Source organism: Symphalangus syndactylus, chromosome 1 (assembly GCF_028878055.3).
Source record: "Symphalangus syndactylus isolate Jambi chromosome 1, NHGRI_mSymSyn1-v2.1_pri, whole genome shotgun sequence".
NCBI lineage: Eukaryota > Metazoa > Chordata > Mammalia > Primates > Hylobatidae > Symphalangus > Symphalangus syndactylus.
In genome coordinates this window covers 111930663-111945620 of record NC_072423.2, presented here as the reverse complement: position 1 = coordinate 111945620, position 14958 = coordinate 111930663, and the positions used below count along the sequence as shown (strand labels likewise).

At 57.2% G+C, this 14958-nt stretch overlaps 2 protein-coding genes across 19 annotated transcripts; one reads left to right on the top strand and one right to left on the bottom strand.

Annotated features, from left to right (window-relative positions):
- Positions 1–71: 71 nt before the first annotated feature.
- Positions 72–9388, top strand: WDR6 (WD repeat domain 6). Of its 9 annotated transcripts, none has more exons than XR_010113682.1 (8): positions 72–405; positions 5471–6550; positions 6740–7565; positions 7659–7742; positions 7828–7944; positions 8042–8160; positions 8261–8874; positions 8978–9388. XR_010113682.1 is itself a non-coding variant. In XM_063609522.1 (7 exons), exons 1-7 carry the CDS (start codon positions 306–308, stop codon positions 8725–8727), a joined length of 2793 nt encoding a protein of 930 aa, XP_063465592.1. In that variant the 5' UTR covers positions 72–305; the 3' UTR covers positions 8728–9388. The 9 variants fall into 9 exon arrangements, 4 of the variants coding, with proteins under 4 accessions (XP_063465592.1, XP_063465579.1, XP_063465591.1 ...); XR_010113677.1 differs by having other exon boundaries at positions 5084–6550; XR_010113678.1 differs by having other exon boundaries at positions 5471–7565.
- On the bottom strand, positions 8927–14913 carry DALRD3 (DALR anticodon binding domain containing 3). 10 transcript variants are annotated; one of them, XM_063610059.1, is made up of 13 exons: positions 14254–14913; positions 11838–12846; positions 11461–11756; positions 11051–11307; positions 10872–10951; positions 10666–10794; positions 10209–10282; positions 10045–10106; positions 9862–9944; positions 9593–9775; positions 9408–9521; positions 9239–9307; positions 8927–9142 (listed from the first exon to the last, which is right to left on the bottom strand). In XM_063610059.1, exons 2-13 carry the CDS (start codon positions 12000–12002, stop codon positions 9023–9025), a joined length of 1632 nt encoding a protein of 543 aa, XP_063466129.1. In that variant the 5' UTR covers positions 12003–12846; positions 14254–14913; the 3' UTR covers positions 8927–9022. The 10 variants fall into 10 exon arrangements, with proteins under 10 accessions (XP_063466129.1, XP_055133978.2, XP_055133996.2 ...); XM_055278003.2 differs by having other exon boundaries at positions 8927–9307; XM_055278021.2 differs by lacking the exon at positions 14254–14913 and having other exon boundaries at positions 9254–9307; positions 11838–13820.
- Between the last annotated feature and the right edge of the window lie 45 nt (positions 14914–14958).

Sequence of the window (14958 nt, the reverse complement as noted above, 5' to 3'; positions counted from 1 at the left end):
GACAAGCTCCGAGTCAGCGGGAGGGAGTCCGCGCGATGTGCAGCGGGCTGGCAGCTGGGAGCGCCCCGCAAGCGTCACGTGAGGGGGCGGAGGGAGGGAATGCCCCTCCGCGGGCTCCGCCAATGATGAGCTGGATTGCGTGAGACGAAGGGTCGTCATTGGACAACAGCCGCGGGCGCCCTGGTCTCTGCTACCTGTAGCTGAGGGCGCTGTTGACCGGCAGCGCGGCGCGCCGGGAAGGCTCGTTCTCGCGAGAGTTCAGCTCCCTTCTTAGCCGTGGCTGCCTCAGCACCTCGAGGATCGACATGGACGCTCTCGAGGACTACGTTTGGCCGCGGGCAACCTCGGAGCTTATACTCCTGCCAGTCACGGGTCTGGAGTGCGTGGGGGATCGGCTGTTGGCGGGTGAGGCTTGGCTTGAGGCACGCCAGGTGGAAAGGGGGAAAGAAACAGCGCCTGCCAGGGGCGGTGCCACAGGGACAAAGGGATGCCCTGAGGAGAAGGACGGGGAGCATGTTGAGGCCAATCGGAGGTGGGAAGGGAGCCCCGGAGACGGCGGGGACGAGGGCCTACCTGAGGAGGGCGGGGCCCGAGAGACAAAGCTGATGTGGCTGCTGCGGCGCTTCATAAACTTCAGCCCGCGTGGAATGGGCAGGTGGAACCGCGGGAAGGTGCAGGGGAACGCGGCCGCGCGGAGGCGGAGGCCCGGGAGCGGAGGGTTGAGGGGGTGTGCTCCCTTCTAGGAGATGGGCGGGGGCTTGGCCTCTCCGAAGGAGACCGGGCAGAGCCGGGAGGTGGAGGAGGCCCCTCACGGGGTGTGGCCTCTTGGGGAAGGCGGGGCCGGGAGAGGGCAAGGGTGTGGCCTCTCGAGGACTGGATGAGTCTCCTCCCCCTAAGGTGGGGGTGAAGATCCTCTGAGGAGGGTGGCGTCGCGGAAAATGGCGGATGAGACCTTTCCGAGTAGGGGGCGGTGTCCGGGGAAGCAGGGGCTGAGACCCCCTCCTGAGATGGTTGAGGTCCAGGAAATCAGGTGTGGAGGTCCCTCCAAGGAGAACCAGGTCGCAAAGGACAGGCGAGGCCTGGGACCTGAGGTGTCAGAGTCCAGGCTGGTCTCGAACAGTCATTACATGAAGCCACTAATGACCCATGTTGGTGCTGCTGAGTTGTATAAGGGTCCTGAGGCAGGGCCTTGGCGGTCAGGCCTTGAGTGAGTTGCCACCAGTCCTAAGAGGGTGTGTGTATGGGGTGGGGATGATCCAGTTTTGATCTGGTGTGGCAGTTCTTGGAGCGCGGAGTTCCTACCGCGAGCTAAACTCATAAGGCTCTTTGAGGGGGAACAACGAAGCAGAAACTCAAAGAACCACAAGAGTGAACTAGGAAAAGGGGTGAGTTCCTGGCAAGAGTGTAAGCATGCCAAAGGCCTTGAGGCTGGAAGAATCTGTCATTTTGGGGGAAGGAGGGAATTCTTGTGAAATTAGAGCAGGAATGGAGCCTGGGAGGAAAGGAGGCTGGACAAGCGAGCGAGCAGAGGCCACATTGTTTCAGGCCTTGATTTGACTTTATCCCTAAGGGCAGTGGGGAGAACCTATTGAAGGGCTTTAAGGTGGGGAATAACTTGGGAAATGCAGTTTAAGAAGCTCTCTGCAAGTGAATTCACCTACTTCTGTGGCTTCCAAAGTGACTTTTATATAGCTACAATTCTGTTTTTTGAGACAGTCTTGCTTTGTCACCTAGGCTGGAGTGCAGTGGCACGGTCTCGGCTCACTGCAACTTCCGCCTCCCAGGTTCAGGTGATTTTCCTGCCTCAGCCTCTGGAGTAGCTGGGATTACAGGTGCCCACCACCATGCCCAGCTAATTGTTGTATTTTTAGTAGAGATGGGGCTTCACCATGTTGGCCAGGCTGGTCTCAAACTCCTGACCTCAAGTGATTCGCCTGCCTCAGCCTCCCAAATTGCTGGAATTACAGGCATGAGCCACCATACCCGGCCTCTCTGGCCTCTTCCTGAGCTCTTCATTTCCTGTTCCATCCACCATACTCAATGCTCTTGCCCACCTCAGGACAATCATACATGCTGTTTTCTCCACCAAGAAAGCTGCAAACCCTCCCATTGCTCCATGCCCCACCCCGACATTTCCCAGTCCCCCTCTTCCGCCTCCCTTCCTCTGGCTAACTGCTGCTTATCCTTGAATCCTAACTCTAAATATTGTGTCCTCAAGTTGGCATCCCCTTCCACTCACCCAGTCTTGTTAGATTAGACCGGGATTTTCTCAATCTTGCCTCTATTGACCTTTTAGACCAGATAATTCTTTGTTGGAAGGCTGTTTGTGCATTGTATGATGTTTAGCATCATCCCTGGCCTTAGTTGCCAGTAGCACAACCCCTGGAGACAGCCGTAACTGTCTCCAGCTATTGCCAGATGTCTCCTGTGGGGAAAGCTGCCCCCTGTGGAGAACCACTGGATTAGACTTTCTCCTTTTACATTTTTATTTTCTTTTTGCATTGTCAAAATCCTTCTCATTTTATTTCACTTTTTTTTTTTTTTTTTGAGACAGAGTCTTGCTCTGTTGCTCAGGGTGGAGTGCAGTGGTGCAATCTCAGGTCACTGCAACTTCCACCTCTTGGGCTCAAGAGATCCTCTCACCTCAGCCTCCCAAGTAGCTGGGACCGCAGGCATGCGCCATTATGCCCAGCTCATTTGTATAATTTTTTTAGAGGTGGAGTTTTGCCATGTTGCCCAGGCTAGTATCAAACTCCTGGGCTTAAGCGAGCCTCCTGCCTTCCAAAGTGCTGGGATTATAGGTGTGAGCCACTGTGCCAGGCCCCATCTCTATTTTTTTTTTAATTTAAAAAAAAAAAAAAAAAGCGAGGTGAGGAGGAGGCTCTGAGTTTGAGAAATTTGTGGTTGAACTGAACATCAAGCGTGACTGATGAGGCTGTTGACTGATGAGGCTGGACGCGGTGGCTCATGCCTGTATTCCCAGCACTTGGGGAGGCTGAGGTGGGCGGATCATGAGATCAGGAGATCGAGACCATCCTGGCTAACACGGTGAAACCCCGTCTCTACTAAAAATACAAAAAATTAGCTGGGTGTGGTGGCAGGTGCCTGTAGTCCCAGCTACTCGGGAGGCTGAGGCAGGAGGATGGCGTGAACCTGGGAGGTGGAGCTTGTAGTGAGCCAAGATCGCGCCATAGCACTCCAGCCTGGGTGGCAGAGCGAGACTTCGTCCCAAAAAAAAAAGAGGCCGGGCGCGGTGGCTCACGCTTGTAATCCCAGCACTTTGGGAGGCCGAGGCAGGTGGATCACGAGGTCAGGAGATCGAGACCACGGTGAAACCCCGTCTCTACTAAAAATACAAAAAATTAGCCGGCCGTGGTGGCGGGCGCCTGTAGTCCCAGCTACTCGGAGAGGCTGAGGCAGGAGAATGGCGTGAACCCGGGAGGCGGAGCTTGCAGTGAGCCGAGATTGCGCCACTGCACTCCAGCCTGGGCGACAGAGCGAGACTCCATCTCAAAAAAAAAAAAAAAAAAAAAAAAAAAAGAGTGACTGATGAGGAGGCCAGGCACAATGGCTCACATGCCTGTAATCCCAGCACTTTGGGAGGTCAAGGTGGGTGGATCACCTGAGGTCAGGAGTTTGAGACCAGCCTGGCCAACATGGTGAAACCCTATCTCTACTAAAAATATAAAAACTGGTCGGGCTTGGTGGCTCACGCCTATAATCCCAGCACTTTGGGAGGCCGAGGCGGGCAGATCACGAGGTCAGGAGATCGAGATCATCCTGGCTAACACGGTGAAACCCTGTCTCTATTAAAAATACAAAAAATTAGCCGGGCATGGGGGCAGGCGCCTGTAGTCCCAGCTGCTCGGGAGGCTGAGGCAGGAGAATGGCGTGAACCCGGGAGGTGGAACTTGCAGTGAGCTGAGATCGCGCCACTGCACTCCAGCCTGGGCTACAGAGCGAGACTCTGTCTCAAACAAAACAAAACAAAACAAAAAAAAACTAGCCAGGTGTGGTGGTGGGCGCCTGTAATTCCAGCTACTTGGGAGGCTGAGGCAGGAGAGTTGCTTGAACCCAGGAGATGGAGGTTGCAGTGAGCCGACAGAGTGCCACTGCACTCCAGCCTTAGCGACAGAGTGAGACTCTGTCTCAAAAAAAAAAGAGTGACTGGCCGGGCGCGGTGGCTCACACCTGTAATCCCAGCACTTTGGGAGGCAGAAGCGGGTGGATCACGAGGTCAGGAGATCGAGACCATCCTGGCTGACACGGTGAAACCCCGTCTCTACTAAAAATACAAAAAATGAGCCAGGTGTGGTGGCGGGCGCTACTTGGGAGGCTGAGGCAGGAGAATGGCGTGAACCCGGGAGTCGGAGCTTGCAGTGAGCTGAAATTACGCCACTGCACTCCAGCCTGGGTGACAGAGTGAGACTCTGTCTCAAAAAAAAAAAAAAGAGTGACTGATGAGGGAAGCACAAAGTCAGCACTGAAAGTCCAGCTGAAGCTGAGACCAAGGATTTTCCTTTTTCTTTCTTTTTTTTTTTTTTGAGATGGAGTTTCACTCTTTCACCCAGGCTGGAGTGAAGTGGTATGATCTTGGCTTACTGCAACCTCCACCTGCTGGGTTCAAGCGATTCTCCTGCCTCAGCCTCCAGAGTAGCTGGGATTACAGGTGCGTGCCACCACGCCTGGCTAGTTTTTGTATTTTTAGTAGAGATGGGGTTTCACCTTGTTGGCCAGGCTAGTCCTGAACCCCTGACCTCAGGTGATTCATCCACCTTGGCTTCCCAAAGTGCTAGGATTACAGGCGTGAGCCACTGCGCCTGGCCGAGACCAAGGATTTTCTTTTTTTTTTTTTTTCTTTTGAGACGGAGTCTCGCTTTGGCTTCCCAAGGTGCCGGGATTACAGGCGTGAGCCACCACACCCGTTCGAGACCAAGGATTTTCTAAGATTCAAGCTGCAGGATTGTGTGTCCTGATGCATTCATAGGCTACATGCCGAGAAGTTTCCCTGATCCCTATCTCTTCCTTGTGGGTCATCAGAGTTAGGTACCTAGCTCTGACATGGCTCTTTGCCTCTGTCTAGGTGAGGGTCCCGATGTCCTGGTGTACAGCTTGGACTTTGGTGGGCATCTGCAGATGATAAAGCGAGTGCAGAACCTGCTTGGCCACTATCTTATCCATGGCTTCCGGGTACGGCCAGAGCCTAATGGAGACCTTGACTTGGAGGCCATGGTGGCTGTGTTTGGAAGCAAGGGACTCCGAGTTGTGAAAATTAGCTGGGGACAGGGCCACTTCCGGGAGCTTTGGCGCTCTGGCCTGTGGAACATGTCTGACTGGATTTGGGATGCACGCTGGCTTGAGGGAAATATAGCCTTGGCCCTGGGCCACAACTCAGTGGTGCTATATGACCCTGTAGTAGGGTGCATCCTGCAAGAGGTGCCCTGCACAGACAGATGCACCCTCTCTTCAGCCTGCCTGATTGGAGACGCCTGGAAGGAGCTGACCATAGTGGCAGGTGCTGTTTCCAACCAGCTCTTGGTCTGGTACCCAGCAACTGCCTTAACAGACAACAAACCTGTAGCACCTGACCGACGAATCAGTGGGCATGTGGGCATCATCTTCAGCATGTCATACCTGGAAAGCAAGGGTTTGCTGGCTACAGCTTCAGAAGACCGAAGCGTTCGTATCTGGAAGGTGGGCGACCTGCGAGTGCCTGGGGGTCGGGTGCAGAATATTGGGCACTGCTTTGGGCACAGCGCCCGTGTGTGGCAGGTCAAGCTTCTAGAGAATTACCTTATCAGTGCAGGAGAGGACTGTGTCTGCTTGGTGTGGAGCCATGAAGGTGAGATCCTCCAGGCCTTTCGGGGACACCAGGGACGTGGGATCCGGGCCATAGCTGCCCATGAGAGGCAGGCCTGGGTGATCACTGGGGGTGATGACTCAGGCATTCGGCTGTGGCACTTGGTAGGGCGTGGGTACCGGGGATTGGGGGTCTCGGCTCTCTGCTTCAAGTCCCGTAGTAGGCCAGGTACCCTCAAGGCTGTGACGCTGGCTGGCTCTTGGCGACTGCTGGCAGTGACTGATACAGGGGCCCTGTATCTCTATGACGTCGAGGTCAAGTGTTGGGAGCAGCTGCTAGAGGATAAACATTTCCAGTCCTACTGCCTGCTGGAGGCAGCTCCTGGTCCCGAGGGCTTCGGATTGTGTGCTATGGCCAATGGGGAAGGTTGTGTCAAGGTTGTCCCCATCAACACTCCAACTGCTGCTGTGGATGAGACCCTGTTTCCTGGGAAGGTGCACAGCTTGAGCTGGGCCCTGCGTGGTTATGAGGAGCTCCTGTTGCTGGCTTCGGGCCCTGGCGGGGTAGTAGCTTGCCTAGAGATCTCAGCCGCACCCTCTGGCAAGGCCATCTTTGTCAAGGAACGTTGTCGGTACCTGCTGCCCCCAAGCAAGCAGAGATGGCACACATGCAGTGCCTTCCTACCCCCAGGTGACTTCCTGGTGTGTGGTGACCGCCGGGGCTCTGTGCTGCTGTTCCCCTCCAGACCAGGTCTGCTAAAGGACCCTGGGGTGGGAGGCAAGGCTGGGGCTGGTGCTGGGGCACCTGGAGTGGGTAGTGGTAGTAGTGGGGGTGGGAATGCTTTCACTGGGTTGGGCCCAGTGTCTACCCTGCCCTCTCTGCATGGGAAGCAGGGTGTGACCTCAGTCACGTGCCATGGTGGCTATGTGTATACCACAGGGCGTGATGGCGCCTACTACCAGCTGTTTGTACGAGACGGCCAGCTCCAGCCAGTCCTAAGGCAGAAGTCCTGTCGAGGCATGAACTGGCTAGCTGGGCTCCGCATAGTGCCCGATGGGAGCATGGTTATCCTGGGTTTCCATGCCAATGAGTTTGTGGTGTGGAACCCCCGGTCACACGAGAAGCTGCACATCGTCAACTGTGGTGGAGGGCACCGTTCGTGGGCCTTCTCCGATACTGAGGCGGCCATGGCCTTTGCTTACCTCAAGGATGGGGATGTCATGCTGTACAGGGCTCTGGGTGGCTGCAGCCGGCCACATGTGATTCTCCGGGAGGGTCTGCATGGCCGTGAGATCACTTGTGTAAAGCGTGTAGGCACCATTACCCTGGGGCCTGAATATGGAGTGCCCAGTTTCATGCAGCCTGATGACCTGGAGCCTGGCAGTGAGGGGCCTGACTTGACTGACATTGTGATCACCTGTAGTGAGGACACTACTGTCTGTGTCCTAGCACTCCCTACAACCACAGGCTCAGCCCACGCACTCACAGCTGTTTGTAACCATATCTCCTCGGTGCGTGCTGTGGCTGTATGGGGCATTGGCACGCCAGGTGGCCCTCAGGATCCTCAGCCAGGCCTGACTGCCCATGTGGTGTCTGCGGGGGGGCGGGCTGAGATGCACTGCTTCAGCATCATGGTTACTCCGGACCCCGGCACCCCAAGCCGTCTCGCCTGCCACGTCATGCACCTTTCGTCCCACCGGCTAGATGAGTATTGGGATCGGCAACGCAATCGGCATCGGATGGTTAAGATAGACCCGGAGACCAGGTAATACATGCTCCTGGGCAGGGTGTGGTATGGGTCATGCAGATGGTCCCAGGCTTGCAGGCTCCACCTGACAGCTGCATGTTGTCTCTGCAGGTACATGTCTCTTGCTGTGTGTGAACTTGACCAGCCCAGCCTTGGCCCCCTTGTGGCTGCTGCCTGTAGTGATGGGGCTGTAAGGTGAGAGCATAGGGCCCAGTGGGGAGACAAAGGAAGTAAGGTTGTCTAGGATGCGTTCTGAGCTGGGCCACCCCCCGCCCCCCAGGCTCTTTCTTTTGCAGGATTCTGGGCGGATTCTGCAGCTGTTTGCTGAAACCTTCCACCATAAGCGATGTGTCCTCAAGGTCCACTCCTTTACACACGAGGCACCCAACCAGAGACGGTGAGAGGGGCTGGGTGATGGTCCTGCATGGGCTGGGTGGGGGGTTCCTGTTGAGCTTCGTCTGTTATTGACCGGGCTGTCTTTTCCTGGCTCTCAGGAGGCTCCTTCTGTGCAGCGCAGCTACCGATGGCAGCCTGGCCTTCTGGGATCTCACCACCGTGCTAGACCATGACTCCACTGTCCTGGAGCCTCCAGTGGATCCCGGGCTTCCCTACCGTGAGTAGCTAATGTGCAACCGTGGCTACCCCTCCTCACCTGTCACATAGCCCTCACACATGTGGCAGGCGGGGCCCTGACAACTACCCTCTTCCTTCAGGGCTTGGCACCCCCTCCCTGACTCTCCAGGCCCACAGCTGTGGTATCAACAGCCTGCACACCTTGCCCACCCGTGAGGGCCACCATCATCTCGTGGCCAGTGGCAGTGAAGATGGATCCCTCCATGTCTTCGTGCTTGCTGTGGAGATGCTAGAGCTAGAAGAGGCTGTGGGAGAGGCTGGGCTGGTACCCCAGCTGCGTGTGCTAGAGGAATACTCTGTCCCCTGTGCACATGCTGCCCATGTGACAGGCCTCAAGATCCTAAGCCCAAGCATCATGGTCTCAGCCTCCATTGATCAACGGCTGACCTTCTGGCGTCTGGGGCATGGTGAACCCACCTTCATGAATAGCACTGTGTTCCATGTGCCAGATGTGGCTGACATGGACTGCTGGCCTGTGAGCCCTGAGTTTGGCCACCGCTGTGCCCTTGGGGGTCAGGGGCTTGAGGTTTACAACTGGTACGACTGAGGTATCCCACGGTGGCCGGCGTGCTGGGCATGGGGCCTGCTCACAGACAGCATGGAGCAGGGATGGGCTGTCTGTGCCCATGCTCAGCATGCCTTGAGGGGAGGAGGTGGTGGCCGTGGGTTCCTGATGTCGGTGCAGGAGCTGAAGGTGAGTGGAGTGCTGCCAAGAATATGCCCCACTCCCCATGACAAGACAGAACTTTGTAACAGTACCAATTTATTTTGGCTGTGGGTTTTTGCTTTTTTTCCAGTTGATGATTTGGTGAACATTCCCAAGTATTGGAGCCTCTGTGGCCTTAGATGTGGCTCAGTGGAGGGAGACCCAGCATAGCCAGGCCAGTATGGAGCACCTCACGCACAGCCCTCAGAAGCTGCAGGCGGACGAACATCTGACCAAAGAGGTGTGGTCGAGGCTCCTGAAAGAAAAAGGGCCTGCTGGTCTCATCCTCTGCTTCCTTTGCCTTTACCCTGTACCCCTCTGCACGTCCCACCCCATTTTGCTGTGCGCTCACCCCCAGGATGTGTACCCGGTTGTAGTAGGAGCTGAAATCCATGCTGAGCTGTACCAGGAACTTGCATATCTAGAGACAGAGACTGAGTCACTGGCCCATCTCTTTGCTCTTGTGCCCCAGGCCAGAATAAAGAATAGAGTGTAGAGTGTCCTGGTTGTCTGTGCCTCACCATCTCTGTGCGTGCAGCAATGTGGAGCCCCGGGGCTGTGCAGTCCAGCACTGCTGTCCGGCTCAGCAGATCCGGAAAGGGGAGGATACTGTTGAAGAGCAACAACCACTCACCCTGTGGGGGAGAAAGGTGCTGGGAGGGGAAGTCCAGGCCTCCTTGTGCCAGCTACTGGGAGGGACACTCACCTCATCATGTAGCAGTGAGAAGTCCAGACTGCTCACAGGAGGAAAAGTGGGGTACAGACCTTGTTCCATACTACACTTGTAACTCTCAAAGAGTGTGGCAAGACGGGCACAATTATACATGACAAAGGTGCCACTCTTTGTGCCCTTCGTGGAGATACTGCTGTCAGCCAGAGCCAGGAAGAGCTGGGGAACAGGAGCACAGCTGCAGAGAGAAGGCAGCCACCACACCCTGTCCCCCAACACTGGCCCTGTCAGGCTCCTAGGCTCACCTGATTCTGAGGGGCTGTGCTCAGCAGCTCAAACTTGATGGTGGCCACAGAGAGAACACCGAAGATCTCTGTCCAGGCTGGGTCTGAGGGAGTACAGGGTTGGTCAGTCAGTCTGCAGGCAAGGGCAGGGATGCAAAAAACCTGCCCCTAACCCAGAACATAGCCAGGGTTTCCCAGGCACACCTTCTGCCAGATCCCCACCATGCTTCAGTGCTGAGGCCTTGCACACCTGGGCATGCCGGAACCTGTGTTTGGAAGAGAGGAAGGCCAGTGGGCAGGGGGTCCTGCATAAAGAGTCCCCCCACACTACCCTGGCTTAGGTTGGTGTTCCTCCCAGCCTCACTTACTCGTAGTACTCAGGGGCAGTCATCAGAGTGCCAGGTGCACCAGCTACTTTCACAGGGCCACAGATGAGGTGCTTCTGTCAGAAAGACGTCAGGGGCTCAGCCTAGTTGGCGCTACTCTCCAGGAAGTCCCTTGAGGAGCCCAAATCTGGTGCCTCTACTCAGCCCAGACTCCCTCGAATTGGAACTGCCAGGTTGAGTGCCTCCTTCTACCCAGCCATTCAGGCTACGCACGGTTCAGCCTTCTCAACCTGGTCTTCAGTGTTCTTGGGATGTGTCTACAGAGCCCCCTTCCCCAGAGCCTCTGCACCTGCTGTACATTCCCTCTCTAGTCCAGCAACTCCTCCAAGGTCAAGTGTTGGTTTCTGGACCTGTCAGCTAACAAGCCCCTCGGTGGGTTGTCAAGGGCCCTCTGAGGTTGGGGGTTAGGTGGTGGGGAGCTCCACCATCATTAACCTACCTGTCTGAGTGGAGCCTTGTCAACCAACTTCTGCCAAAGCAGGTCCAACTTCTGTTGCTGGAACTCCTCCTCACAGCTAACAACATGTACAACCAGGCAGCCATCTGTACCAGTATCTGGGGCCCCAGCCTAAGGGAGGACAATCATAACTGTGGAAGTACAGTATACTTGGTTTGGGAGAACCCATAGGGCTGGGAGTCACTAACCAGGCCTGGGTGGCTGTCCTCGGGCCAATGCCATAGGGCCTCTTGCAGTTCAGCCAGCACAGAGAGGAGATCCTCAGTCACTGAAAAAAGAACAGACAGGTGCTGAGACTGGGAAGAAGCAGAGATGTCCCCCTAACCCCCTCCTGCCTTTTCTGGCCCTGCTAGGCTTCAGGTCCTACCCAGACAGTTGTCCAGGTTGGGGTCATAGCCAGCTGTGCGGCCCTGTTCTTCCACCAGCTCCTTCAGACACAGTCTGCCTAGGATGCCAGGGGACAGTGTCCTCCCGTCATTAGCAGAGGTAAGTTCTTCAAGGGCATGGCTCCTCAGGGTGTGGGAGGAAGCTCTCTCCGAGGCAGCGGGCCAGTCCACCCGCAGTTGCTGCAGGAAGGTCAGCATGTGCGGATCCCGCACAGCTGGCACTAGGCGCACGCACACCCTGCGAAGGGAGGGCGGCCGCCTCAGCCTGAGCACCTGGTCCAGCTCGCCACGACTTCCCACCTCCAGCCGCAGTCCCCAAGGGCGGCGCCGCTCGCTCTCTAGGTCCCCGGTAGTCCCACCTTCTCCATTCCGGCCCCGCTGCCCCGCTCACCCGTGAGCGCGCAGGGCTCGCGCCAGGTGATCGGCCACGAGCACCGTACGCAGCTGGCTCAAGCGGAGTGCGCAGGGGGAGCTGCGCAGTGCTGGGCAGTGTAGTAAGACGCGCTGGCCCAGCGAGGCAGGCGAGGCGGGCGTGGCATAGGCGGCCACGGCGCTGAGGACGCGCTCGAAGACGGCGGGCCGCTGCAGTTGGAGAGACAGACCCGCGGGGGTCGGCGCGCAGCGCAGCACCGGGGCCACACCAGGGCCCTGCAGGCAGGCGAGGGCTTGGAGAAAACGCTCCGGAACCTGCGGGAGAACGGGCGTGTAAGCGGGCCACGGCACGGGGCCCATCTCCCGGCCGCACGGCCCCTCCCGGCTCACGCCCACCTGGCCGTCATCGAAGCGCGCCTGCAGCGCGCGGTGCGGTGCTAGAAAGTCTCGGGAACGCAGGTGGCGGGTACGCGTCTCCTTGATCCACACCGGACCGCCTGGCCCCAGGGCCGCGTTGAGGGCCCCTAGCGTCTCCCCCACCCCAAGGCGCCTGGTCGCCATGGTGACCGGAAGGAGTAAGCGGAACCGGAAAAAATTTAGGGAGGTGGAACTTCCGGAAAGGACCGACTAGCTGGGGCGGGGACGCGACGGCGGTCCCCGTTAAGTGAACAGGTGCGCCAGTGGGAGCCCTGTCGGCTGCTTTCGACCTACCGCCCCCAGCGCCCCTTCCGCGCGGTCCACCTGCACAGCCGGGCCCCGGGATCTGAAATCTCGGGGCCCTCCCTGGGCCTAGGGTTCTTTCGCTGTGGCCAGGCCTTAACCAGGAAAAGGATCCTCGCGACTCGGTGGGCGCTTAGACAGGGTACCGTCTCTTCTCATGGAAGTCTCACATCTTTGTGTTAATAACATTTCATTTCTCTCATTTTACACATGATGAATATTTGTCACTGGAATAAGGCAGTATAACATTAAGGCCACTTTCACGACCTATTTAAAACATCTCGTTTTAAAAAGAATAGTGTTCCGCGGTTTCAGGTTATTTGCAAGCATTTTCTCGTTTGCGACGGAGTCTTGCTCTTGTCTCCCAGGCTGGAGTGCAGTGGCACGATCTCGGCTCACTGCAGCCTCCGCCTCCCGGGTTCACAGGATTCTCCTCCTCAGCCTCCCGAGTAGCTGGGATTACAGGCGTTCGCCACCACACCCGGCTAATTTTTGTATTTTTAGTAGAGACGGGGTTTCGCCATGTTGGTCAGGCTGGTCTCGAACTCCTGACCTCGTGATCTGCCCGCCTTGGCCTCCGAAAGTGCTGGGATTACAGGCATCAGCCACTGCACCCAGCCCGGGTAGTCTTCATGCCCAATAAATGCGCACTCTGATATAATTGCCAGTTTTCTTCTCTTGATACCTGAGAAATCACAACCATCATGATGTCTTCCAGAATGACCAGCTTTTTTTTTTTTTTTTTTTTTTTGAGACGGAGTTTCGCTCCTGTTGCCCAGGCTGGAGTGCAGTGGTGTGATCTTGGCTCACTGCAACCTACCCCTCCCGGGTTCAAGTGATTCTCCTGCCTCAGTCTCCCAAGTAGCTGGGATTACAGGCATGCGCCACCACGCCCGGCTTTTGTATTTTTAATAGAGACGGGGTTTCTCCATGTTTGTCAAGACTCGAACTCCCGACCTCAGGTGATCCGCCCGCCTGGGCCTCCCAAAGTGCTGGGATTACAGGCGTGAGCCCCCGCGCCCGGCCCAGAATGACCAGCTTTTAATGTGACTCCTTTAACCTGGTGTGCTTTAACAACGATCCTTAACGCTTCCTGTTTTAGGCAACAGCCATTTACGGGCCAACCAAATAATGTGACCATAATAGAAAATAGGCCTCAGTTGGAGTATCTTGCTCCTCTACCAATAGGAAAGGTCTTTTTCTTTCTCCCACAAAAGTTCCCAAATGTTTTCATTTCACTGTAACATACTCACCCCCCACCCCACCCCCATTCCTTTTAATGGAGAAGCTAACTCAGTAGAGAGAGTTGGGAAATCCGGAGAGCAGGGAAACCCAGGGGCAGGAAAAGCTTGGCAAGGCCCCTTTCTGGGCCAGGGCTGAGGCCCTGCTGGGAGGCGCCGAAAGAGCACTGGGCGGACACGACATTCCCGATGGCTTCTCCGGTGCCCACTCAACGGGAGTGATCGTGTCATTCCAAAGCGCTTTCCATTCTGAAGGTGCATGACCTGGAGACAACTGCTTAGCAGGGTTGGGAACCCTCAAACTGAAGACTTCAGATACTCTCATCCACGAAGACGGTTGGGGTGGTTTTTCCCCAGGAAGTAGAGGGCTATCTTTAGCGAGATGCGGGCTGAGGCAGCCCTGGGGGAGTCACTACCATTGCAGCCCTACCCGGAGGTCCTGGGTCCACCCTCCCTCGCCAATGCTCCCCAGGGTTCCAGAGATGGCCACCAGCCTCGGCTCTCCCACGTCTACACCTATCACTTCCAGCCTGAGGGCGCACCTGAGAGGAACTGAGACCCAAGCGGCTCAGTAAAGTATGTCTGGGGGTCAGGGGCACCCCATCTGGGCTAGGGCGCTGCTCAGGCAGGAGAGCAGGGGACGAAATCCAAGCGCAGCTGGAATGCTCTGGAGACAACAGCTGCTTTTGGGATTCCGTTGCCCGCTGTCCAGCCGTTGGCGGGGAGCGGGGGAGCTCCTGCCCCCAGGTCACTCGCCCTGGAGCCACATCAGAACCCGCCCATCCCCAGTCCCAGGAGGAAGACCCGGGAGTAGGCTGTGAAACCGAGTCTAGAGGGAACAAGACGCTCACCTGGGCCCCAGAACAATAGAAGGGGAGGTGGGGGCCTCCCCTAGGACCGGGTCCCGATCCGGATTAGATCCGCGGGGCAAGATTAGCCCTGTTGGTCCCACGAAGCCTGGGCCACTGGTGCGGTGACGGTGGTGGGGCGGGCTTCGGAATCCATCAGGAGGGAAGCGCGCCCGTGGGGCCAGAGAGGAAGTAAACCCGCGCGTCCACCTCGGGGACACCCCCGCGCTCGGTGGCCTTTGTCCGGTGACGCTGCCAGCGCCCGGAGCACCAGGGACCGAAGGGGTCCACAGAGCAGCGGCGGGACCCCCGGAAACCCATTGCGACCGGCCCCAGGAGACCGACCACCAGGCTCCGACTGTGCCGAGCTTCCCGCTCGCCCGGCCCCGCGGGTAGCGAACGCGACAATGTACCCCTGAGGCCACGACAGAGCCGGCGTGCCGAGCTGCCCAAACCCCGCGCGGGGGCCAGCGACTCTCGCGCCAGTAGGCCCTTGACTTGGATCAAGACGGGGGACGGGGAACTCCCAGGACGCGAGCAGAGTGAACGAGGACAAGGTGATGCTCCACGCGCTTCTACTTCAAGTCTGGTCCGGTTCGGCCTGGCCTGGCCTAGCCGAACAGCCACCCAAACACTATCACAGCTTGCCCTTCCGCCTGCTCTGGCTGCCCGCAGACTTGGAGCCATTTTAAGGAGAAACCATCTGGC

Excerpts from the sequence above, each read along its gene's own strand:
- WDR6 (XM_055277680.2), top strand. The coding sequence starts at position 306 with ATGGACGCTCTCGAGGACTACGTTTGGCCGCGGGCAACCTCGGAGCTT. Across the intron at positions 7,743-7,827 it reads TGTAGTGATGGGGCTGTAAG|GCTCTTTCTTTTGCAGGATT; the intron begins GTGAGAGCATAG and ends CCCGCCCCCCAG. Across the intron at positions 8,161-8,260 it reads GGATCCCGGGCTTCCCTACC|GGCTTGGCACCCCCTCCCTG; the intron begins GTGAGTAGCTAA and ends CTCTTCCTTCAG.
- DALRD3 (XM_055278003.2), bottom strand. The coding sequence starts at position 12,002 with ATGGCGACCAGGCGCCTTGGGGTGGGGGAGACGCTAGGGGCCCTCAAC. Across the intron at positions 10,795-10,871 it reads AGGACAGCCACCCAGGCCTG|GCTGGGGCCCCAGATACTGG; the intron begins GTTAGTGACTCC and ends GTCCTCCCTTAG. Across the intron at positions 10,107-10,208 it reads ACTGCCCCTGAGTACTACGA|GTTCCGGCATGCCCAGGTGT; the intron begins GTAAGTGAGGCT and ends TTCCAAACACAG.